Source organism: Megachile rotundata, chromosome 4 (assembly GCF_050947335.1).
Source record: "Megachile rotundata isolate GNS110a chromosome 4, iyMegRotu1, whole genome shotgun sequence".
Classification (NCBI taxonomy): domain Eukaryota; kingdom Metazoa; phylum Arthropoda; class Insecta; order Hymenoptera; family Megachilidae; genus Megachile; species Megachile rotundata.
In genome coordinates this window covers 3,708,317-3,734,379 of record NC_134986.1, presented here as the reverse complement: position 1 = coordinate 3,734,379, position 26,063 = coordinate 3,708,317, and the positions used below count along the sequence as shown (strand labels likewise).

At 31.8% G+C, this 26,063-nt stretch overlaps 4 protein-coding genes across 7 annotated transcripts; 1 reads left to right on the top strand and 3 right to left on the bottom strand.

The window, feature by feature from the left end:
* Positions 1-748: 748 nt before the first annotated feature.
* Positions 749-6,971, bottom strand: Etf-QO (electron transfer flavoprotein-ubiquinone oxidoreductase). Of its 4 annotated transcripts, none has more exons than XM_003707195.3 (8): positions 6,769-6,971; positions 5,882-5,989; positions 5,430-5,778; positions 5,056-5,362; positions 4,746-4,987; positions 4,281-4,675; positions 3,995-4,216; positions 749-1,725 (listed from the first exon to the last, which is right to left on the bottom strand). In XM_003707195.3, exons 1-8 carry the CDS (start codon positions 6,800-6,802, stop codon positions 1,562-1,564), a joined length of 1,821 nt encoding a protein of 606 aa, XP_003707243.2. In that variant the 5' UTR covers positions 6,803-6,971; the 3' UTR covers positions 749-1,561. The 4 variants fall into 4 exon arrangements, with proteins under 4 accessions (XP_003707243.2, XP_012149823.2, XP_076387401.1 ...); XM_012294433.2 differs by having other exon boundaries at positions 5,882-5,984; positions 6,769-6,970; XM_076531286.1 differs by lacking the exon at positions 6,769-6,971 and adding an exon at positions 6,262-6,400 and having other exon boundaries at positions 5,882-5,984.
* Positions 6,972-9,054: 2,083 nt separating this feature from the next.
* Positions 9,055-12,918, top strand: LOC100876669 (uncharacterized). Its single transcript, XM_003707194.3, has 8 exons — positions 9,055-9,541; positions 10,463-10,622; positions 10,698-10,810; positions 10,898-11,029; positions 11,104-11,311; positions 11,395-11,539; positions 11,619-11,733; positions 11,805-12,918. The coding sequence occupies exons 1-8, from the start codon at positions 9,350-9,352 to the stop codon at positions 11,958-11,960; spliced, it is 1,221 nt and encodes a 406-aa protein (XP_003707242.1). The 5' UTR covers positions 9,055-9,349; the 3' UTR covers positions 11,961-12,918.
* LOC100883491 (uncharacterized) lies at positions 12,895-18,278 on the bottom strand. The gene is made up of 7 exons (XM_076531288.1): positions 18,254-18,278; positions 18,114-18,198; positions 17,216-17,380; positions 16,218-16,392; positions 15,524-15,683; positions 15,247-15,450; positions 12,895-14,011 (listed from the first exon to the last, which is right to left on the bottom strand). Exons 6-7 carry the CDS (start codon positions 15,275-15,277, stop codon positions 13,029-13,031), a joined length of 1,014 nt encoding a protein of 337 aa, XP_076387403.1. The 5' UTR covers positions 15,278-15,450; positions 15,524-15,683; positions 16,218-16,392; positions 17,216-17,380; positions 18,114-18,198; positions 18,254-18,278; the 3' UTR covers positions 12,895-13,028.
* A 1,022-nt stretch (positions 18,279-19,300) lies between these two features.
* LOC143264374 (piggyBac transposable element-derived protein 4) lies at positions 19,301-25,589 on the bottom strand. The gene is given in 2 exon segments (XM_076531243.1): positions 19,301-25,054; positions 25,098-25,589. Coding segments are annotated over 2 exon segments (1,401 nt in total). The 3' UTR covers positions 19,301-24,145.
* Positions 25,590-26,063: the final 474 nt, after the last annotated feature.

The window sequence follows — 26,063 nt, the reverse complement described above, 5'->3', positions numbered from 1 at the left end:
AAAAGAAAAGCGTTCGGAAAAATATTGAGGACGTAAGACAAATGGCAAACAAAGCGAAATAGAGAGACAAAAGAAATCGTTTGGGATAAACCAGACGAAATATAAACCATTTAGAAAAAAAAATAGTTTGCAAAAGAAAGATGTTTTTAGAGAAAATACATATATATAAGTAGAAATATTTTGTAAAAAATTTATAAAAAGCTTTCTCAAAAGCAACGTATTCATCACATATAATTGTGATAAGAAGCTTAAGAAAAAGAAATGAAATTAAATATTTAAAAATGGCGGATTTAACGGGTGCAACAAGTTAAAACAAGTTATAATATAAGTAAACGATTATTAATAAATCTCTTTCAATTTATCCTGCTTTTCAACGTTGAAAGTAAAAGTTAATGGACCATGTTTATAACGATCGTAATTCTCAATAGCAGCAATAACCGTTCTATATTAACAAAAAAATGAATATTGAAAAGTGTTCCAGAAAAACTAAGAAAAATTTCAAATCTAATCCGTTGAACTTGCGAATTGAATAAGGTAACGTACGTGAGACGCAACCACTATGAATGTAGTATTAAATTATTGGCACGTGATAAGGATTGATAAATCGCCAATCAATAGTTGAGACTGCAGTTATTTAGAGCTTCCTATTGATAAAACGAACGCAGGAGATTACCACTACAAAGCATTTTTATTAAAAATAACAATAAATATATTTACTGAAAAGGTGCAACATTAAACATCATAGAAATAACAGAAATATCATTTATTTATTATTTAGTATTGTTACATAAACTTCAGTTATAATGCACATACAAAAATCTTAAATTTCAAATCACATTCTTATAAATTTATAAGTTATATTATTAATTCATGTATATTACATTTATAAACTTTTTCGATTTAGTAAAGATGTATAAAAAATACATGGTTTTTAAAAATAGACTTTCTCATCGTATTAAATTTCTCACTCAATTGAATGAATGAGATAACAAATAATGTAAATTAAATTGTGGCAGTGAACGCAGTTAATTATTATCAATAATTAAGTTGTGTGTTTTATTTCCGTAAAAAAAATAATTTACACTTTCTATGTTTATTTGCTTAAGGAAGAATCATTTTTATATATTTTAAATTAAATAGGTAATTTAATAAATAAATTTTACAGGTAATTTTCAAATGTATACCTTCAGCCATGTTATTTAAAATTTGTGTCCTTCCTTTTTATTAATTATGCGATAATATTATGTTTGAAACTGGGTCACTGATGACCCACAGCAAATTATGAACAAATAGTTATTTTCAAATTATTTTCAATACTGTTAAAAATTTACACTTTTAATATTTTATTATAGCACAAAAAAATCTAAACACCTTGTTTCTCAGTTCCATGATTCTAATTAAATAATCTGGTATATTGGAAAGTATAAAAATAGACTTTACAAGTTATAGATTTCGTTACTGTACTTTTCACATTTTAGTTTAAATTCAGTTATTTATTGTAAAAAAATATAGTTTGCTATCAGATCATGCAAACTTTAACAATTGACTATACGATTGTAATTTACATTCCATTGTATGCTGGACCACCTCCACCTTCTGGAACAACCCAGTTAATGTTCTGACTTGGGTCCTTAATGTCACAAGTTTTGCAATGAATACAATTTTGAGCGTTGATTTGTAGTCTCTCGCCATCTCCAGATTCTAGTGGTACAAATTCATATACACCTGGAAAAGAAGCAGTAAATATGGATTGAAAACAAGGAATTATTATGCAAGCAAACGCTTGCAAGACATTATAGTGTATTTGATCGTTATCTCTCTAAAAATAACTTTCCACTGCCTGGCTACGTTTCTTACCTTGTAATATTTTACTGATTACTATTTATGTTTTTAGCTTGCAATATATTATAGCAAGGTTAATAAACTTTTGCAAGAATGAAATTGAAAAATTATTAATGAACATAGTATTAGGACTTCGGAAGTTTGGGTTTTCAGTAATTTGGAAAATTGGGTCATAAGACACTTAAGTATGTACAATTTTTTTAAATCATAAATTTGAAAATATAAAAGATTTCGAGTTACATATATGATCCCTCAAAATTGAATGCTTAGGAATGTTATACCCGAATGTACGCTACATTATTGTCTCATTTTTAACAAAATTCTAGATCGATTTGAATTGAAAAAAAAATACACTAAGTTTCGTTTCGAAGGTCAAATCCCTACCCTGAGCCAGACAGTCGATAAACTGTCCCCCACCAGAATCCAGACGTTCGAGTCGAGTTATCCTGTAGGAATACAACTCCCTATCAGACTCCTCCCTCTTTCCCCGACGACGAGTCTGAGGGAGCGAAAAGCTCGCTTCATAGCGGAAGAAAAATAATATTGAGAATGACGAGGGAAACATTTATATTTCCGTTACTTTAGCACCCTAATAATTTTATTTAAAAGCAATATCGCGTGCTTGATGATAAATTCCTTTGTTTGACATTATTGAATTCCACTTCCTTTATTCTGTCATCAAATATTTGTTACTCATTATAAACCAAAATTTAAATGTTAGAATAAAACTGTTAACTAAATCTTACATATTTAGTATTAAAATAGTTTCCAATTTTCGGGAATATTAATAAAAGCTTTACTGTATAATATATTCGTATCAAATTTATAGATTAAAAATTCAAAAGTCCATTTGCTTAAATAGTATAATAAAATGGTAAAGTGGTTGAACAGCACTGAAGTGATTGAGAACAATAGTATAATATTATAATAATGTAGTGATATAATTAGGTAATAATATTATAATAATAACATAGTGAAATAATAAAATAGTAGAGTAGTAAGATGGTAAAGTAGTAAACTAATAAAATGGTAACACAATATATTGGAAAGTGACAGAAACCAGAATAGTAAAACGGTAGTACGATAATAAAACAGTACAATGAGTAAAGTAGAAGTGAAATAATAAACGACAGTAGTATCATATAATAGCAGTATATTAGTATGGTCATATGTATAGTAGAATTAGTGAATTAGTAAAATATTAAAACAGTGATATAGTAGCTTAATAATGAAATGGAAAAGTAGAACTATAGTCTGATCGATTACTGAATTAATAAGATAACAAAATAGCATAACAGTAAACCATGAAAATAATAATAAAATATTTGCAAGTATAAGAGTGAAGTTCATCCTTCTAAAAGAATGTTCAATATATACACATAGTACGATTAAATACATATAATAGACTGGTTAGTATGCACACTTGCTAGCGGAAGTGTTGGTTTAAACCGATGCATTTTCGTCTGAGCAGGTGTGGAAATACGCTTCTATTAATAAAAGTTTCAAGTTTCATTGCTTGCGAATACATTTACTGTAACATATACGTATCGAAGTCAATGTCTGCGTTTCTAGGCACGAACAAAATGGTATTCTATGGTAGGGTTGTTGGCCGCAGCACTTTGAATTCGAGAAGCGAGCTTGGTTGAGGGTAGTCTAGCCGTGAGGGGTGCTCGGATGGCCCAAGTTCAAGGACACATCGCTCGATAAACCCAGACGAAACTCAGAGTGGGAGGAAAGAGAGATGAAAGATTGGAAACGGAAGAAAAAGAAGAGAGAAAACGTGGAGGGGAGGAGATTCTTATGAAAACGTAAATGCATAAGCACGTTTAAAACGTTGAGAATCATAACAATTGATTCTGCACTGCAGAATTGGAAAGAATTGATTTTCATAGAAAACAAATAAACAAAACTACGTAGCTGAAAAAATATATTCAAAATTTTCAAGTGAAATTTAAAATTTCTAATTTTTTCAATATCCAAATCATCAAATCCCCGAATTCCCAAATTCCCCAATTTCTGTGCACAATAAATACGAAAGTTACACTTCTAAAGTATGTATTGATCATACACATAATTTTAAAACATTCTGCATATATTTTAGACATATTTAACTAACTAATTAATTAATGACATATGTAAGTATTAAACATACCTGCCGGACAAAATCGTCCCTCCGGCCCAGCAAATACTGCTAAATTTCTCTTCACTGGTATAGTATCGTCAGCCAAAGTAAGATGAGGAGGCTGATTACCTTCATGATTTGTGCCAGTAAGAGCCACGGAAGATAACAAATCAAAAGATATTTCATTATCCGGTTTTGGATACTCAATTGGTGTGCATTCAGAAGCTGGTTTCAGTCTTTTGGAATCAGGGCCTGATAAATTACCATTGCCATTAAATAAATCTTTCATAATATTTAATTAATAAGTTGTATTTACCTCCATGGGACAAAGTCCATGGTTCTCTTCCACCAATTAACATTGAAAATCCAGAGTATAATAAACCACCGTAAAGACCAAGACTCGTGTGAAAACTTGGTCTCATATTTCTCACAGCTTTTAATTCCTTATAAATCCAACTATTTTTTATTTTGTCAGTGTAAGTTTTTGGTTCTAAACCCTTTGTTGGTGACGGGTTAGCTTCTGCGTCTATTATAGCTTCGATCACACTTTCCGCTGCAAGCATTCCGCTTTTCATAGCGTTATGTGTTCCTTTAATTTTAGGAACATTAAGAAATCCTGCTGTACAACCAATAAGGCAACCACCAGGAAACTGGAGTTTGGGAATAGATTGGAAACCTCCTTCCACTAAAGCTCGTGCTCCGTATGAAATTCTAAAATAGCAATTAGAGAGATGATTGACTTCCATTATTGAGAAGTAAAATTGCTGATATTAAAATTTACCTCTTTCCTCCTTCAAGTATGGACCTGATACTTGGATGCTGTTTGAATCTTTGGAATTCTTTAAACGGATGTAAGTAAGGATTAGTATAATCTAAGCCAACGACAAAACCAATGGCAATAAGAGGTGTATCCTCATTCAGATGATATAAAAAGGAACCACCGTAGGTATCTTTTTTCAATGGCCAGCCAACAGTATGTTCAATAGTTCCAGGTTCATGTTTCTCTGGTTTAATTTCCCAGATCTATTAACAGTGTTTTTTATCTCATATTTATCACGCAAATTGTATACGCATAATTTTATATTAATTACCTCTTTCAATCCTATACCATAAGTTTGAGGTTCACAATCCTTTCTAAGATTTAACTTCTTTGTAACTTGTTTTGTAAGGTGACCATGACAACCTTCTGCAAAAATTGTACATTTTGCATGCAATTCCATTCCACGTTCAAAGTTATCCTTAGGAGAACCATCTTTAGCAATACCAACATCGTTTGTGGCTATTCCTTTAACAGATCCATCTTCGTGGTAAAGTATTTCTGAAGCGGCATAACCAGGATATAACTCTACTCCAGCAGCTTCTGCTTGTTCCCCAAGCCAAGCTACGACATGACCTAATCTGCAAAAAGGAATATTTAATTATGCAAACAAAAGTGTGTACAATTAATTAGCTTCTAATATATTACCTGACTATATAGTTCCCATGATTATACATTGGCATTCCTTTAAGAATAGGTATTGATATCCTGCCTTTCTCAGTGAGAAGTGCAAATTTGTCTTTTGTCACAGGAGTATTTAATGGTGCACCCAATTCTTTCCAATTTGGAAACAATTCGTTTAAAGCGATTGGGTCTATACAAGCTCCACTAAGAATATGTCCTCCAATAGTTGCAGCTTTCTCAACAACCGTAACTCTAAGCTCTTTTCCATGTTTCTCTGCTAATCTACGCGCCTGAATTGCAGCACTTAATCCAGCTGGACCAGCTCCCACAATTAAAATATCAGTTTCATCTACATATCTTTCCATGTTTACGTCTGTAACATAAGTTTAATTTTTTATATAAATGAAATTAATGAATATATTAACTCAATTTGTTAATATATTTATACATAGTTTTTATACTTGCAAATTACGTACCTTTCCATCGTGGATCTGTTTCCCTGGGAACAACAGTGTAATGTGTTGTGATTTTTGGGAACTTTTCTTGTGAATAGGCTCTTTGAAAAATCCATTTGAATGTCTGTACTATCAAGAAACATGATTAAAGGAAAATATTAGTATTTGAAATACAATTTCATGCAATTCATAATTAACATAAAGCCTTCTCATATATAACAACATTTTGAAGTGTATAGTATTTCACATAAATATTAAATAATTGTAAATATAAATGTAACTTATACATGACGTGTGCATACAGTGAATAATGATTCAAAGACACCAATAAACAAATGAATCTAACCTGACAACACAATTCTTACAAAATTGTCTAACCAAAGCAGTACAATTCTACTTGCATTTTCAGATGTTTTGCTTCAAAATCTGTTGCATATCACAAGTCGATAATTAGTCTTCCAAATAAAGTTTATTTATATCTATACGTCACGCATGTATTGTATTGAGAGAGTAAAGTTCATTTACGCACAAAGGTGATGTTGCAATTGATATCTTAATATAATATATAGTCATTACAAAATCGAAATTTATGAAAGTATTTTTTAATTTTGGAAATGTTCAATAAACTCTCAGTTTTTAAGTAAAATGTAGATTAAAAATAAGCAAACACAAATCATAACATTTATTTAAATTATTTAATTAATAAAGCAATATAAACTTTTAATACATAACATATTCTAATCTGTTACAAATTATAAAAAGCATTTTGCAGTTCATTCGATGAAAATGTCAATATTATTATTAAATTATTTATTTATTTAATATTTCTTTAACCACCATTTATTATTATATTAAAGATTTCTAATCATTTTTAACAAACCATAGTAAAATATTATCAACGAACTTACGACTGCTTGACGTATTAAATATCACTCGAGCCATAGTTGCACCTTGCACATCACAGTGTTTGAACTATGATCTCGATATTATCCATCTATATTATAGCAATAGTGACCAGCTGTAGCTGCAAGTGTATTCCAAAATGATCCGTCAAAATTGAGATCATTACTGTGTCCTCTTTTTATCAATTAGAAAAAAAGGATTATCTCACTGTTAAATACGCTATTGCCATCTACTGAAAATTGTCTGTACTGTATTGTAATAGAAACATTTTTTACCGAGTAAAGAATACATTTTCTTACATATTAATTAATTAAATATGCACATTCGAATAAATCTTCTTTGACTATGGAAATTGGGTGTCTCGAGGTGTAAACATTTTCGGGATTCGTAATTAATGATAGTAATAATAATTAACTGTAATGATAGTAACAATGATCGTTCAGGAAAATGATTCTAGGAGGTCCATTAGCAAATTACTTTATTTCTGTTTAAAATTAATGAAACTTTGTTATTCAACTTTATATTTTAATTTATATTTATCAACAGAAATACCGCGGCAATTTACTATGTGAAGAATGTATAGAAAACAAATTGTTTACTGCAGAGTAATTAATTCAAATACTTCAAAGTATTATGTAAGACGAACTCTTATTAATAATTTAAAATTTATAATTTCGTGTGTACTATCTGAAAAAATACTGCTATCGCCATTTAGCGGCCAAGCGAGGAACTGTCAACCTAATTGCGTTTTTCTAGTTAAGTAAAGTATGTTTCGTTAACAGTATTCAATAAAACCACATGTTCATCCTGTTTGTCAGAGAGATGGCGCCACTTGTTCCATTTTTGTGGCGACATCTACTTCCGGCGTAAAAGCGCAGCGGAGAGTGCATTTCCGTACGTAGTCACATTCTCTCGTGAAACGCTCAGGCGACGTGACGTGTTTTATAATTATTGAGTTTTACGTAAACCTTGCGATTTTCATAGTAGTGCGCGGAGTATATATACGAACTATTTAACCCGCACAGTTTTGTTGTAATTAGTTGTTGTTAAATATATCTGTAAAATATGGTTATCCAGTTTGAATTCAGTGGACTTATTTACCCCTTTTCTCACGTCGGTAAAGTAGAGTTTCCTATTTACTGAAGCAGAACTCTACATTTTCGTAAAAAATTTAATTAATACTGATTTTATTGATTAATATGCTATATATTTATTATATATTTATTTTTATTGATTTTATATCGTTTTCAATATATTTCGTGGGTCCCAAAATGCGGATTGTACGTTCAGAACAATTCGCACACTATATTCGTCGATAATATAGGGAATGACATAAGAATAGAAAAAATTTTCTTTCGAATCGCCAAAAATCATTTTCACAGATGTCTTCTTTTGCAAAAAAGAGTTTATCTGGAAGATTTGGTCGATATCAGAGCACGACGGTTTCCCGAAGTCCCGCCGAAATGTATTACCTTATGAATAATTGGAATAAGTGACATGCTTCAAATAGCTATATTAAATGGCTTCAGAATATTTTACATACTTAGAAAAGTCGGAAACAATAAATAAGAAGAATAATTATTTTTAAAATTTAGTTTCATTAGTTTATAATAATTGCCGTTTTCAGGCAGTTCACGTGAAAATATAAATTTTAAATATATGTAAAAATGAGACTTTCAAAATGCTTTTAATTTTTTTAATTAATTATTTTACAATAATGTTTTTTATTTCTTTTTTACATATAAAACCGTCGAGGTACTTCCATTATAAATATAGAATTTAATAGTAGAAAATGTTCGCTTATATTCTGGTATAGTTCCTGGTATCATCTTTTGTGAAACATGAAGTATTTGATGGTAATAAAAAACATTTTATGACCATTTTATTGTTCGCAATCAGTATAAGTTACATTAAAATTCAATATTACATATACAGATAGATAACAATTTTGTAAACTGCTTTTTATCTACAGATATAATAAAAAGCTGAGAAAAAATGCATTTACTTGAAATTAACAAAGTGACATCCCAATTTTATTTATATACAATATTATACATATATCGTACAGATCCATACATTTTTATGTTACTCGAGTAAGAAATTATCGATGCCCAAAACAGACAAGTTATTTGAGTAATCATTATTTAACGACTTTAAATTTAGACTTATTGATACTAAAAATAAATATTTAAAATAAGATTAGTTGACTTTCGCGAAAATCAAACTCGGTAACAGATTTGGTAAATAATGTAACTACGTTCAAGCACCATCTATAAATGTTAGTAGAAAGTAAATTTGTACACGTTGTCGCGCAATCGTGGTATTTGACACGTCAAATTTCGTATGTTTCGTACATACGTACGTTACAATGTGAATATTTTTTACGGTTATTTTTATTGTATTTATTAACTGTAGTAAACTCTTTCAAAGTGCAAAAATTAAACATACGATCATAATGTACCCTACCGACGTTGGTACAATTTTAAGTGACGTAGGATTGCATTAAATTTTTTATTTTTACCCGTCGATTGAGGTTAGAAACATCTGGAATTCTTGTGCCATGTAACTGATTCAAATTAATTAAACATGCCGAAATTTCGAATGCTTCCGCGTACTTCGCGGATTGTAATATTATGTTCCGCTGCGAATTTTATAAATGCGGCGGATCGAGTTATAATGCCCATAGCAATTGTTCGAATGACTGATGAATTTAAATGGAATTTGCATTGGCAAGGTTGGATACTTTCTGCTTTTGCCTTTGGTTATTTTACTAGTCAGGTATAATGAATTATTCATATATTTGTAATTTTAATTATCTATTATTTATGCAGAGCTAATGAAGTAAATAGATGTTTGAAGGACTATTATGAATAAATACTTTGCAATACAGACTCGAATAATATGCAAAATAGTGTAAATAAAATATCCCTTAAAATAGCAGTTACTTAAATAAAGATATTTATAAGTAGTATTTAGATAAATTTCAAATACATATTTAAAGAACAACTTACATATTAGGTTCAGTCATTTTCTTTATGAAACATGTCTTTCTGATATTTTTGGTCATTTCCTTTATCTTTAAACTCTCATTATAAACAATCCTTTTCTACTTATTTGGTAATTTTTCAATTCTTTGGCGCACAAAACTTAATTAGTTGTATTGCAACCAAATTATTGCATATGTTTATCATTTATAAATTTGTTCCATTCAATTCATTTTGTAGTACATGAAACAGTAATGAATAATAATGTGGTAAATATGATAAACTTAAGCAATTAAGTTCCAAACTTTCGGGTTGTATAAAGATTAATATATGGCCTGCTCAATTTCTTTCAGTAAATTCATGATGAACCTATATTCTCAAATTAATGAATATTCAAATAATAGATATCTGAAATAATAGATTGGATTATATTTAACTTGTCTACTATTTTCCCCATTGAGTGCAACTAATTTAAATTGACCAGTAGTAAAAAAATAACCACTACGTTTAGAACACTATGTATTTTCTATCTTTGATGCCTAAAAATGAAAAAAATAGTAAATAATTTGTTTATAGCCTTCATTGGAATAAAAATAAGTTTTATTTATGCTAAATACAAGTGTAAACATTAAATAGTATTCAATCATAATATAGACAAGTATAATTGATATTTTCAATATATTTGCTTACATAATTCAATTTTTTACTACATTAGATCATTGGTGCAAATACAGCAAGTCGGTTTGGATGTAAAACGGTACTAATGTTAGCAGTTCTGTTATGGTCTATTAGTACAGTTATAACTCCAATCTTGGCTCAATCTGTTCCATTGCTCATAATCTGTAGAGTGGTTTTGGGACTTGGAGAAGGCCTAGGTAAAATATTACTTACAAAACAAATCATTTTGCAGCCCTATGCTCTTAGATGATTTGTAATTATGTTGCTTTTAGGTTTACCAGTTATTTTTCACCTGTTTGCACATAGTGTTCCTGTTGAGGAACGTTCTCGTGCATTTGGATATCTGGTAGCTGCTGGCTCTGTTGGACAAGTAGTTGCATCTATTGTAAGCTTTACATTTGTTTAGTAATATAATATTCATTTTAAAACTATTATTCGGCATCTTTTCTTAAACTGTACAAAACATTTACAGTTGTGCTCACATTTGTTATGGCAAACAGGATTTTATCTATTTGGAACAATTGGTATCGTATGGACACTTTTGTGGCTAGTACTGTACCATGAAACTAATTCTCAGGATGAGATTCCATTATTTGTACCTAAGGTATTCATTGTTTTAAAATTACTGTTAGACACAAATTTAGTCTTTGGAAACAAAATAATATTTTTTTTCTATAGGTAACGCAAAACAGGAGTTTGCGTTGGACTGAATTTATTTCGCATTGGCCTTTATGGGCACTGTACATAGCACATTTTGCAATGAATTGGAGCAATTACATAATAATGCAATGGTTGCCAACTTATTTGGCAAGAAATCTTTCTGCTAATAAAGAAAGTATTAGTTTGACAGCACTTCCATATATTGTGAACTCTCTTGTTGGTATTGGTACATATCATTCAACTAATTAACAAAAAATATGATCAAACGATTCTTAAAACGGTAAATAAAATAGTTTATCATTACTGTAGTTGCTGGACACAGTGCTGACAATCTTATACAAAGGAGATGGTCCGTTTTATCTGTGAGAAGGTTAATGACAAACATAGGTCTAGTGGGTCCTGGTGCATTTCTATTAGCATTCTGTGCCGTGGATAATTTACTTGCTGCAGTAATGTTAGCATCAACTAATTAATCTTTAAAAAATGAATATTTTTATATTATTCAATTTATGTTATACTTTTTTTTTTTGCAGCTTTGTTTCAATATCTATGGGACTTTGTGCGTGTAATTCGGCTGGCCATCTCAGCAATCATGCTGATATTGCACCAAATCATGCAGGAATCACATTTGCAGTTTCTAATACTATTGTATGTTTCAATTTTTCGAATTTTAACAAGTTAATATTGTGGAGATGATAAAATAATTGTTTTTTTTTTAGGCTACTATACCGGGCATTTTATGTGGTCCATTGACGGCAGAATTAGTTACCGCATCCCATGGTCGTTGGATGCCTGTCTTTGTTTTAGCTGCAGCAATTAATTTTACGGGGGCTATCATATACCAAAGTCACAGTTCTGCGCTTCCAGTGTTGTGACATGTTGTGATTGAAAGTGAGCTTGCAACTGATTATCAACGAAATCAACGAAGTAGCATGATGAATAAAAACTTGCTACGACCATGTACCTTCGATCGTGTTTATTATACACGATTTCTCAAGAAAATTTTAATCCTCTGTAAGGCACCAATATGGCACATTTATACGTCACACATTGGTTAGTTGAAGACATATCAAAATATATTGGACTTATGTACTGGAAAAAAATTTGACATTCTTATCATTCAGTTTATAGTTATGTCAACTTAACATGAATCCCCTGTTATGTGGATAGTGCCATAATTTTGTGCGTACAGTGGAATTGGTTAAACAGTTTTATTACCGAGTGTAATATATAGCTTTCCTTTCAGTTTGTACATGTTTTAATGATAGTTTGTTAAAAATACTTTGTGATATGTTTGAATATGTAAACAAGATATTCTCATTCTTTTTAATAGAGAATAATTGTATATTCTGTATAACATCGATGGGCAGTTACGCCCGCGAGAGCGCGGTGCATTACCGTGCAAGTGAGGTCTACTTGTGGAACGCTGAGGGTAGTCAATTTCTCAATTTGAAAATTTGAAGATTTGGTATTTCTATATTTCTAAATTTTTCAAACTATCAAATTTTTACATTTCAAAGTTCAATTATTTTTTATTTCTAAATTTTTAAATTACCAAATTTCAAATTATCAAATTACCAAATTTCTGAATTTAAAAATTTTAAACTTTTGTGGATTTCCATGCACGACGATGCCCGTCAGCTTTTCGGCGGGCACTTAAACTGCCCATCACTGCTGTATAACATAAGACTGTATATAAAAGAAAGAAAGAAATTTAACTTTCACACACGTACTACGATTAAATGTCTTCGAAGCACCTGCAATATAAAAAAATATTATTTACAAGTAAGTAAACAATATATATTATAATAAATGAGAAAGATATGTTTTTTATATCGTTTTAAGTCTTTACATTTCCTTTTACCTTCAGTACCAAAATGCACGTACAAAATTCAGTTTTAAATTTTATATTTGAATTTTATTCATTTTTATTGTGCATAATTTTACATAGGTTTCAATGACATATCTTTTTTCAAATATTCTGACCGAAGTATACGCGACAATGCATCTTGGGGTAGATTATTGTTCAAAGCGCTCAACCCCATTTCGATGAAAGCATTGTTATTACAATTAGATTTGCTACTTGTTTGAACCGAAGTGTTAGCATTTAACATATATCTCATCGAATCTTCCTTTAATGATGAATTTTTTGCAACTGTGTTTTCATTTGCTGTCAATTTTTCAATTTTCTCATTCACGGCCGATCTTGCAGAAGTTCCTGTATTTTTCTTTCTTTCTATATTTCGAAGAGGAGAATCTTCATCTTCATCATGAGAATCTGCGATATCATACATATCGAAAGATTGAATATTTAATTTCTTTAACATCTTCTCTACTTCATCCTGGGATGTATTATACTCTTTGATATTCGACTCTTGTTGGTTCACAAAATTTTTTTCTGTGTCACTAATGTAATTCTCCAAATATTGCTGGATATCCGAACCCATCTTTCTTAAACTCTTTTGATCAGTCGCATTAATCTTTTGTTTGCTAAAATTTGATTTATTACTACTGTTTCGCTTGCTTGAAAGAAGAGACCTACTTCTGGATAGTTTGTTCGTAAATATTTCTTTTGATGGCATTTCACCCTGTATGGTGTTTCTTGTTTCGTTAATCGTTTTCTTATTATCTTTGGGGAATAGCATGTCTTTAATTTGTCCAGCTTTCTTTTCAAATGATATTTCAGGAGCATCCAATGTCTTAGCCGCTCCTCGCTGCAAATAGTGATTTGATTTTGGGTCTAAATAGGAGGTTTGGATCTTATCTATTTCTCGTGTCATCTTCTCCAAGGTATCGTATAATTTTCTGGTTCGAGGGTTCGCCAAATATTTACTTTGCATCCATTCGTTGTTGGATCGTAATATTTGCCAATCCGACTTCACTTTTTCCACCTCACGATCGATTTCGCTAACCGGGTTAAGTTTTCCTGAAAAATGAAAATCTTATTATGATTATGTAGAACAAGAACTTACAATGATTGTGTAGACTTTAAGATATTCTATCGCAAATTTAAGAAGAAATTATTTGCAAAACTAGTTTTCAATTATTTTGTTAACATAAATATTCAATATTGAATATACTATATTTTTTATCATTAAGTATAATTGTTTTGATAATTCAAAATTCGTGTCAACTTGTGTAACATTTGCAGTATACTTCTATTTCTGACGCCATATTAGTTTTTTGATTTCATTCGAGTTGCATTCTTTTTCAAATATTTATAATAGTACAGAAATCTTTAGATCTGATTTTAGATTTTATCTTTAAACATTTAGATCGTGACTGGTACTGTTAATGTAATTTATTGTTCACATTTGTGTAGCTATGTTTGTTCCAACCGTTGGAACACGGTACGTGAGAATTCTGCTTGGAGAGTTTATGATAGGTCCGCGACAAAGGCTATTTTTGAGAAAGACTTTTTCCTTACTTCCTGCAATACTCATTTACCTTTTTTCGTACAATAGCGTTAAATTTTTAGTTTCGTTTCGTCCTCGATAGCCAATTCCTGTCATAAATTCGGTAATTCTTAAGGGTCATTTCGACGGTACATTCGTTACGGTACTTTGTGGCCATCGGGCCTGAGACCCAGAGGAAAAACCCCGGCGTTGTCGGACTTGCAGATTTCTCACGTACGCTCTGGTACCGTCCCACCCTCCTAAAGAAACGCGCTAAGGGCGTAACGGAAGGGTGGGAGAAAGTCAAGGGACACGTTGATTGGAAAATCAAAAATCGAATGATGACCAATCAGCGTGTTTCCAAAACTTTCGCCAGGGCTCCTTAGCTCGCGCGATCGAGAGCTAAGGACAGAATGCATCGTACGACAGAACCTATCTATCAGTCGAACCGAACATATCTAACATTCGTACAGAACATCTCGCACATTCGAAGAGAACATCATTTTCAATAAGTCAACGTTACGGACTTAACCATTTTCCGGAGTCAATCGTTCGGACTCACTTTGAATCACTGCTCGAAAGTTAATTCCGCAGAGCAGCGCGTCGCGAAGGATCGTAGCCAAACGAGTCACGAGATTTACGACCTCGTGGCACGGAGTTAAAAAATCCGTGCGATCAGTTCGCGACGCGAGTAACCTCGTACGAGCGGTTACAATGTTTATTTAATTAAGAACATAGGTGGATAATTACTGTTGAGATTTTTTACCTCGATCTTTGACCAACCGCTGATCGGACATTCCTTCCGGTCCTTTTATACGAGGTAGATTGGTGTTTTTATTGTTAGATGTTATACTTTTTTGCTTTCCTAAATTATCTAACGTAGTGTCATTGCGAGAATGCAACTTTGGCAGTGCAGCTGCAAGGGATTCATTGTTACCATTTTTATTGCTCGTGGATCTTATAGGTGAATCTGAAAACACATGAAATTATAAATACTCTGTTAGAATGCGTTTTTAAATTATGTTATACATTTTCATTTGTACCTCCTTGACCGATATTAGAAATATATTGCGCCCCCTTTTTTTTGGTCGCATCATTGGACGTCGACGTGGACTTCGCAAGAGGATTAAACTCGTATACGAAATTATGAGTTGCTGAAATTCTTTTTGCGACTTTGCTGACTTTCTTCGTGCTTTCTGTAAACTATCGATGTTTTATAAATAATTTTAAATAGAAAAATTACTCGAAGAAAAATAAGTTCTTGTTATAGAGAGAATTAACGCTATAAATTCAAATTATTTATTTTGCTTATATTTCCACGTATTCTATGCTATGCATGTTTCTATGCTAAAATAATCTTTTAATTTTTATTTTACAGTGGTGATTTTTGGAATTATTAATTTTGTATTTCTTTACGTTTTATCTAATTTCGTAATAAATAATAGTGCCTATTAAACTAAAATTTGTTTCAGTATCTATAAACATAGTAGCATAGAAACTTATCATTTTTCTTCATTTAGTCACTGATATTTAATCAAATAAATCGGCATCGGTGGTTTTATTGGTAATAACATTGTTTCTAATAACAGAGCTTAATATAGTTTTAATGTGAGAATAGAAACACACAGAAAGCAATATAATTAAAATTATTTTCAGGATGATAATATAACAGTACAAATATTTAGCGAGTTATGATATTTTTGTTTTTTGATATGGTTTTAATATCAAATGTCTAACTTTGTTTAACCTCCATTCGGAAATCTTCTTTTCACTAATATTCCAGTCTTTCTGCGATTTTTCGCGTCTTAAACGACTTTTTGATTTACAATGAAGATCCACCTCCGCAATAGCTTGATTATCACTCGACGAAGATTTTGAAGATTCTTTTTTATCGACTTTAACCAACCTTGATCTACGAAATTCAATAACTTAAGGTTACGAAGTTATGTATTTGATACTCTTTGTGTTTCATTATTTATACGTAAAGAATAATTTTTTTTCCTTTGGTGTATTCGCAATTTTAATATTTGCATATAAGGTGAATAAGGGGTAAGTTCGTAAACGGGGCAAGTGCGTATACAGGTTATTTTTATTACAATATGAGCGAAATTTCTGTATTTAGTATGTTTGTTTCCTTGTTTTGTTTCACTATATCTCCTTTTATATCTCAGCTAAGAGTACTTGTTTGCAGTATAGAGTACTTGCATAATGCAGTAAAAAGCATTTTATAGCAGATTTGTTAATAATTCTGCTCTTGCGCCATTGCACATGAAATAAAGTTTCAAAGTATTTAATTTCAAGTTACGCTCTTACCCCATTTTCGGGGGAAGTCCAGAGTAATTGACATTTTAAACAATTTCCTATCAAAATCAAAATGTACAAGGAAAATTAAGATCCTAGTTAATATTAATTAAATAGTAGTAATTGTGCAAAGCGTTTGATATCGACAGCGTTAAGTATTTACATAGAGCAGACTGAAAACACCTACGTTTAAATATCAACTTTACAAAAACCAGTCTGCACATATCACACTTCACCTTATTTTAATCCATTCACTGCCAATTACAAGATATTTCGTAGTATCTTTTTTTTATTACATTAAATTCATTTTAGAACTATATCTGCAAATACTATCATATTTTGTGAAAAATATTCTCAAAATAAAATCATGGTGTCCTCTAAATTTGACTAGCAGCGAAGGAATTAACGAGTTAAAGGAATAAATTAAATTTTACTTGTTGTAAATATTGACTTGAATGTATTCCTTGATGATTTGTTCTGGTTTTACGAAATGCTGAAAGTCGAACACGATCTTTTCTCCTTTCTTAGAAAAAATTGGTCCTGAACGTACGCGCTTTTTTTTGGTCGAGCTCCAAATCGATTTGGCCCAACTTTTGTAACTATTAAAACATATTATTGTGTCTGAATCATTTTTTATCTTAGCAATCTTTCCTAATTTCTTTTAGTAATTTGTAATTTTTATTTTATCTATATAATTTATATTTTGAATTATTCTATGTAATTTATACTTTGAATCATTATATATAATGTGCATACACGTTGTTCGCAGTTTTTATAATTTTCTATTATTTTGTTACTTGCATTTAAATTTCTAAATTTAGAAATCACAAATTTTTTATATTTAACATTTAGAATTTCAAATTTTTGTATAACGAAACAGAAATATATAAGCATTAAGCTTTGAGTTGTTCAACTTCGAAATTTGTGATTTTAGGAATTCGGAAACTTCGAAATTTGAAAGTTTAGAAATATAGAGATTCAGTAATTTCAAATTTTCAAATACATAACTTTATAAATGTAAGATCTTCAAATATTCAAATTCTCAAATTTAGAAATGTTAGAATTAAAAATTTTTAAATTTAGTTATTTAGGAACTTTAAATTTTCTACCTCCGAAATTTCAAATTTTCTAATCGAGAAACTCAGAAATATAGGAACTGTATATTATTGATTTCTTAAATTTTGGAATTTGAAAACCTAAAATCGCGAAAACTTGGAAATTTAGAAATTTCAATTTCCATACTGAAATATTGACTATCAATGCCTATGAGCGCCATTTCATTATACGTATTATTTTACTCCGATAATTTTAGTTTCTATTATCTTACTATACCTATTGCATCGAGACGACGTGCCTATATTTTTTAATTTCTCAGTCTTATGTGAATACTCCTTGTTCTGTACACGTTGCTCTATGCCTGCAATAAACACGGACAATCCATTCAGGCGTTTGATTTCTTCGCGATTGTGTACCTTCGATATTTCCGGATACAACGACAAAAATGTCGGCGCGTTATGTGGTTTATTACAACTTGGAAATCCTTCGAAGATATTCGCCAGCTCCGGAAATCGTTATTTTTTAATGGAACTTTGTCCTGTGTCCATAACCTTATGCGAAATATTTGATCGAAAGTTACGTTTGTCAAAAACAAAATAAAATAATATCACCCTAGTATACTTAGATCGATTATAATTTCTACAAGGTAGACTAACAAATTCATACTTGTCTCAATGCTTTTACACATTATTAATCATTCAATAAATTATTACGAACCATTATTAATATTATTACTATCTGAAACTGTTTTAAATGTACATTTCTTTGAAATATTTTTATGGATTACAAATTTTGTATCGTTATACATTTGAGTGAAAGCTTGGCTTCTCTAGGGACAATAGTTTACTGTAAACTAGTTAATTTAAATAATTGAAAATATTTTGGAAGCTTCACTCTTACATGTATTTGAAAATTTATATTTTCGCGCGCACTGTCGGAAAACAGAACATGCGCCTTGTAAGTTAAATACAGAACTATCGAATCAAGAAATTGCTTTTTTTTTTAAAATAAGACATTTCTACGTTTTGTCGACAATCGCAAATTATTCTATGAGCGCAATTAAGTTAAATAGATTCCTTTACAACGAGTTCGAAGCTTTACATTTGAAAACTTTTTGAATTTTAATTCATTAGAAAAGATCGTGTGTTCGGTGTGTGCTCATTAGCTGAATACAACAATGTACATATTTGACAATATGCTAAGCGAAAGCTGAGAAATTAGGAAATTCAAATAGTACACTTATCATTAGATGGAAATGTTTTGCTGCAGGAAACAAGTGATGATTTTTATTTCTTCGATGTTTTGCAAGATATGTACTGCTGAAGGAAAAATATCTTTTACTTTACTTTATTGGTACTCTTACAAAAAAGAGGGCGCTTGACTAGGATTTCCTCTCATTTTGCCAGCACAAAATTATCTTAGTTCAGTTTTCGATACGGAAGATGGCGTTTAAGACTCGCTGCTTTTATTTGTCACTACAAAATTATCTCTTACACGAAAAAGGGGGTAAGGGGATTGCAAGCCATTGAGTTCGTGCCGGTGCAGATGAGAAGGCAGCATGGCCAGAGTAAATGGTTGAAATTTTCTTTCAAAGTTCCGTAGCAGCATAAAGAACTGCTCACTTGACGAATCATGTAAAAGAACTCGCCTAGATTATTATGGTTCGAGCGAACACGGCAAATCTAAGATGTGATGGCTTTGGTAAGTTTTTGGCTGTGAATCATGGTTTTCTTTTTTTGTGATAGTACGTCTAAAAATACTTTATACCAGTCGATGTGGGATGACTTGTACTTTCCTTTGTTCTTCCAAGTTGAGTCTGTTTTATTCCAAATTTATTTAGTTAAATTTGTGTACAGGTCTTGAGGAGAGAGCTACTAGTAAGGGTGATGAACTTCAATGACATTTTTGATCAGCTTATCAACTCCTCCATTATCAGCTAGGCCTTTATGGCCTGGCATTCAGATGAACTTGGATTTAGGAGGAAGAGATGAGGTCTCTTTTTGGATATCTATTCACCATATCTAATAGAAATTGAAGCGGAAAGGAAGGACAAAAAAGTAATAGCTGATAAGTTCTAGTCCTTCCCTGAAGATGTTAGAGATTGACTACTACAGGGTTGTTAGTAAAATAGAATCTCACATGCCTGCATGCCCTTTTCTCAAGGGATAGAGAAAGCCTATAAAGGTTTTCTCCAATAAAAAAAAAAGTAAAAATGGAAGCATGAATGTTGATACTCGACATTTCTACCCTACCAAGCTTGGCATAGATCCAAACTGTTCCAATGAAGGTGCCTGTGGGTATTTTTGATCTCTCCATAAAAAATGGTATATATTTAGAGTATTTATTGGCTGGGATTTCTTGTAACTTTGAATTGATATTGTTTATTGGTTTCAGTGTGAGTTGCGAAATTGTGTCTCAGAATTGTGAGACAGAGTAGTTGTATGATCTATTCCAGCAATCTTTACTTTTATCAAGGAGAGGTCTCAAAGTTTTGCTGGATTATACAGATTAGGAGGTTGTTTTGGTGCTACATTCATGGCTTCAGATTGTTTATGCTGTTCAGGTAATTTTCAAAGTAACTATTGAGGAAATGATCAGAGTTTGCAAGTATTTTAATTATGCGCTTTTGCTCTAGATATTCAGCATGAAGAGCTAACGGTGGGATTTTGGCATCAGCAAATGTGACATTGATTCAAGTGGAATTTCTCAGGTCTATAGACAGTTTAGCTGTTGCTGTTTGAATTCTTTCCAATTTTTGGAGGAGACGGTGTTGTTGAAGAAAAAAGATATGTGAGCAGTACTCTATTTTAAACTAGATGAGGCTTTTGTAGATGATTAGAAGAGTGTTGGGGTAAGTTCCCCACGAGGTCCAACAAAGATATTTTGACATTGAGGATTTTGCAAGTATAGGCACACAGTTCATTAACATAATGGTTGAAAGTTATTTTTCGGTCATGAATAATTTGCAGGAATTTTACTTTTTCCCGTTTTTGGAGCTGGTTAGTTGCGTTATTTTGAAAGAGGAGACTGATGGCATTTCAGAAATGTTGTTTCTCCTACCTTAATTAATGCTGTACCAATAGGGTTATTTTTGTCATTGAATATTAATAGTTTAGTTTTGTGCGCTGAGATTCCTAGTGAAACGCATGTGGAGTAAATGATCACGAACGCGATTTCATTAATACTGTAGTTTATTATGCATTACATTTAACTATGTTAATTCTAAATCGGCTTACAACTATACTCAAACTACTCTTACGTATTAATTTACAAACAAGACAACCTAAGCCTATATTAGACAAAAAACGAAAAGTATGGTAACCGATTTGATGGCCAGCTGATTGCGACACAGTTGTGTATAGTTTGCTTCGGAATCTGTGGAATCTTCACTTCCAAGTAACACCGACCAATACGTGCGCGGAGACAAAATCACGCTTCGTTATGAATGTTCTTGCGCGTCTAGACATCTGGAATTTTCGACGGAGATCCGTTACACTAGTTCTATTGATTCTAAATTCTTTTTAACTGTGTTAATTAAATTTTCGAGAGATGCAATGACACCGTCTATATTTTCGTCTGTAGCACATATGACAATGTTGTCTGCATTCATGCAGATGTGAATGTTGCAAGAGGTACTGCTCTCGATTTTGGTTAAATATAAGATAAAAAGTAGAGAGACGAGGATACCTCCTTTGAAACATTGATATTCATATGTGACAAGATATCACGAGGACTTCTACTAGAGAATAGATTGACTATGAAGTGTAATGGCTTACCGTCTAGTCTGGGCGATTCTTGTTTTGCAATAAATACAGTCGGTGTGGAAAGTATTCGTACAGCGACCAATTTTAAATAAAATGTTGTGCGTAAACGTCAGTTACAAATTTTAAGGGGAAAAAATGATGAATAAATATTCTTGGGTGTTTGTAGAAAAGATTTCGTGAAAACTAAATTTTATTTTCTTCAGGATTAACAAAAATATACAATAAGAACAATTGAATGTAAGAAATCGTCGCACAGAAAGTATTTGTACAGTTATGAATAATGAAAAATGAACTATAAAAGAACAATATATTTTTTATATTTTAATAATTTGTAGGATTGCCTTTGGATTTTATAATAGCATTGAGTCTTCTTGGCATGGAATTTACTAAATTGGATGTTACAGCCGGTTCTATTTTGTTCCACTTCTCTAACAAAGCGATTTTTAAACTTTCTTTTGACGAAATATTATGATTACATATTTTTTTTTCGAGGTAATCCCATAGATGTTCTATGGGATTGATATCTGGCGATTGAGGCGGCGTTTGTAAATATTTTGGCGTGTTGTATAATACCCATTGCCTTGTATTATATGCAGAATGCTTTGGATCATTGTTGTGTGTGAATATAAAATTGTTTTTAAGACCCATTTTATTTGCACTAGCATGGAGATGTTCTTTTAAAATATCAATATAAACTGTGTGGTTCATAATACCGTCAATAAAATGTAGAGATCCCACTCCATTTGCACTCATACAACCCCAGACTAATACAGATCCTCCTCCATGTTTTATCGTCGGTTGCAAATTTTCTTTTTTGAACTGTGTATTTTTCTTCCATCACACGGTAAATCTTTTTTTAGAGTTAAATATTTCGAATTTGTTTTCGTCAGTAAAAATTACTTTATTCCAATATTCGATTGGAGTATTAATACATATGTTGTTTCGCGAATTCTAATCTTTTCTTACGGTTAGTTTCATTTACAAAATACTTTTTTCGTGCTATTCGACCATGATATTCACTACTTCTCAAATAGTCACGCACAGTACTAGCTGACACATCTATGCCAGTGTTGTTTTTAAGTTCCGTTGCAATTTGTACGGCAGTTATACGTGGGTTTTGTTTCACTTTACGAATAAATTAGTCGTCGATCATACTCGTTTATCTTACGCGGACGCCCATTTCTCCTTTTATTTGATACAGTTTTTCGTTCTCCGAATCTATCAATTATGCTTTGAATGGTAGATCTTGCTCTATTCACTATGGAAGAAATTTCACTAAGTGATTTACATTGATTGTGTAATCGAATAATAATTTTTCGCTCTTCTTCCGTCGTTTCGCGACTTTTACGACCCATATTGGAGTATATTATAAACCAACTTATTTCTATTAATGCTCTGTACAAACTAATAACTTTTGTTTTTATTCGCCACATTCCGAAGATCGCGTTATGTTTTACATTATTAGTTTATTTTTCATTATTCATAACTGTACGAATACTTTTTGTGCGATGATTTCTTACATTCAATTGTTCTTATTGTATACCTGTATTTTTGTTAATCCTGAAGAAAATAAAATTTAGTTTTCACGAAATCTTTTCTACAAACACCCAAGAATATTTATTCATCATTTTTTCCCCTTAAAATTTGTAACTGACGTTTACGCACAACATTTTATTTAAAATTGGTCGCTGTATGAATACTTTCCACACCGACTGTAAGTCTAGTAAAACTCTGTCGAAGATTCCATGTCAATGAATACTGCAGCAGTTGTGCAGCGATCAAGTCTGTTAATTTGTACGAGATTTGTGAGGGCAAGTACGATAACCTTGGTTGATCTTCCTTTGCGGAAATTAAATTTTGTTATCCCTTTGAATATCTACGATAGTTTGCAGAACATATTCTGTTTTTGTTGTTTTCTGGCACGAAGGGGAATATAGAGGCATTGAGAGTTTTGGTGCTTCTTGCTTATTAAGACTGACTTTTACTCTGGCATGGGAAAGTGCTTTATAGATGCTTCAGTATCTGCTGACATCACTATAGGCAAGAATTTTATTTACCCCCTTATTGATTTTCTTGACTGCATTTGAAGCAGATCGACGCCTTGTCAGTAATCCACTTTTTATCCCCAAATATCATCCGGACCAAGAAGGGTTCGATTTTGCTCGGTGCAAGTAGAAATGTGCACATGATAACTCGATGATGATGAAGTTTTAAAATGTTCTTTTGTAAGTTTTCCGGATGTCGATGCCTTAACCACTTCGGTACGGCGCCTATCGGCCACGAAACTTTGCCCACAGCCGGCACTCACCGTCCGCACGCTGCCTCGTTCATCGACAGATTTGTGACGAGATAAGCTTTGAAACACTGAAAGCTTGTTTTACATTACAGGCAGCATGTAATGTAAATCAAGAGATCGCATGTTTTTATTACGATATTTCTAAATGTTGACAATTTTATTTTGATAAATGAAAAATTAGAAAATTTAACTTAAAAGTATTGTTTTATTTTATTTATATTGTAAGTTTTTAAATATCAGAATAAATGTTATTGTTTGGTGTGATACATTTCGAAACATGGGACTACACGTAAGCCAACATTGCATTGTTTACAATAATATCTAGTACTACGCCTTTTGTTATTCATTGAACACATAATACATCTTCTCATTGGATTTTGCCTTTTTGTTTTATCACTACTGTACAGCGCTGGAAAATGTCTTTCCTTGAAACGTATAAGAGATGCTGACGGAGTACCAGAGTTGTATTCCCGCGATTCCGAATATTTTTTTAAAAGTTCTGTTATTAACGTTAAATGATAATTAGACATTGATATATTCTTTTTCGTATTAAATTTATATAAACAATACGCATTCCATATTGAAATATCGAGAAAATGAAAAAAGAATTTCTTGTACCATTTCAGCGTTTTTCTTGTGTATGAAATCGTACTAATGATTGCGTCGCTTTTGTCAACTGTGCCCATTGAGTTGCTGTAATCTACAACACATGAAGGCTTTTGAATCTGTTCACCCGTTTGGTAATTTTTCTTTTTACAATCTTTATACTTTACTGAATGGCTAATGGACAACATCCAAACTTCGCATTTGTCTTGCCATTTCAGTGCGAGCAGATTTCCTGATGATCTAAAAGTACACTCTCCTCTCTGTAATTTTTCTGGCATTTTCGGCATACCTACACGTCGCTTTCTCACTGTTCCACATGCGTTTGTTGCAAAGCTGTGCAAATATTCGAACAGCGCAGGACTCGAATATCAGTTATCTACGAATAATTGATGGCCTTTTCCTAAATAAGGTTGCATCAATGTTACAATAATATTGCCAGTTTTACCCAATTTTGCAGAAAATGCTTGCACCTCGGATGTTGAGCCGGGAACTTGAAATAAGTTCTGTTTCTCTATCAGTACATGTTCTCGTAATAATGCCGGATGTCGATGCTGTAACAAAAATATTCGTCGCCCTGAACATGGTCCGCTGTACTCGAGGTCCAAATACTCCAGAAGATTCTTTTAGTACGACAAAAAGAGGAGACAATAATTTTCCATTTGCAGAAACAGTAGGCTGTATCGTATAACTGTGTATTGTTGACGGGATTGATTGTACTACTGCTTCCACTGTTTTCGTACCTTTAAGTGCTAACGTTCGTCCAGAGTGTAATTTGAAATTAAATCCACTTTGATCAGAGTTGTATAGATTATCAAAACCGTTTTCTTCGATATACAATTTGACCCGTTCCAAAAAGTTATGGGAATTTGAAATAAGTTCTGTTTCCCTATCACTATTTGTTCTTGTAATAAACTTGGTCACTTTCTGCGATACGATATCATAAGCTTTTTTAAATTTTAATAACCATGTACTAGCAGTGAATGATAATAAGTCTTCTGTTAGTTTTCCCTGCATTGCCCATCGACGAATATCACTATCATGAATAATTATATTTGTTTGAACAGCTCGTATTACATTTTGATACATATAGTCTGTGATACGCAGTAATTTGTCAAAACGAGTACCACCCGCTTCAACTTAAGCAGCCCATCTACGCAATTGCCGAACAGACTTAATCAATTTGTATCTGGATTGTACAGTTTCTAATTTTAGTCGTTTCACCTTACCGCTCATCCAATACTCCACAGCATTCCTTTTGTATTCGAAATTGGTTGGTGTTTCAGTGAGTGGAACACCAACATTTTTCTGTATGTGAATTTTGTTCCTGGTCGTAATCAACAAGTTCTTCTCCCACTTCTTCCAATCATTCGACATCAATGTCGGGATCTTCATTGTTTATAAAATTTCCTTCAATGTCTAAATACGTTTCTTCTTCCACGCTTATACTAACTAATGGTCCATCTAAACTCTGCAGAATTATGTTATACAAATTGTCTTTCAATTCTATTTCCGCACTATTAATAGGTGTTTCTTTTTTATCAGCCGAATAAAAAGCTACTG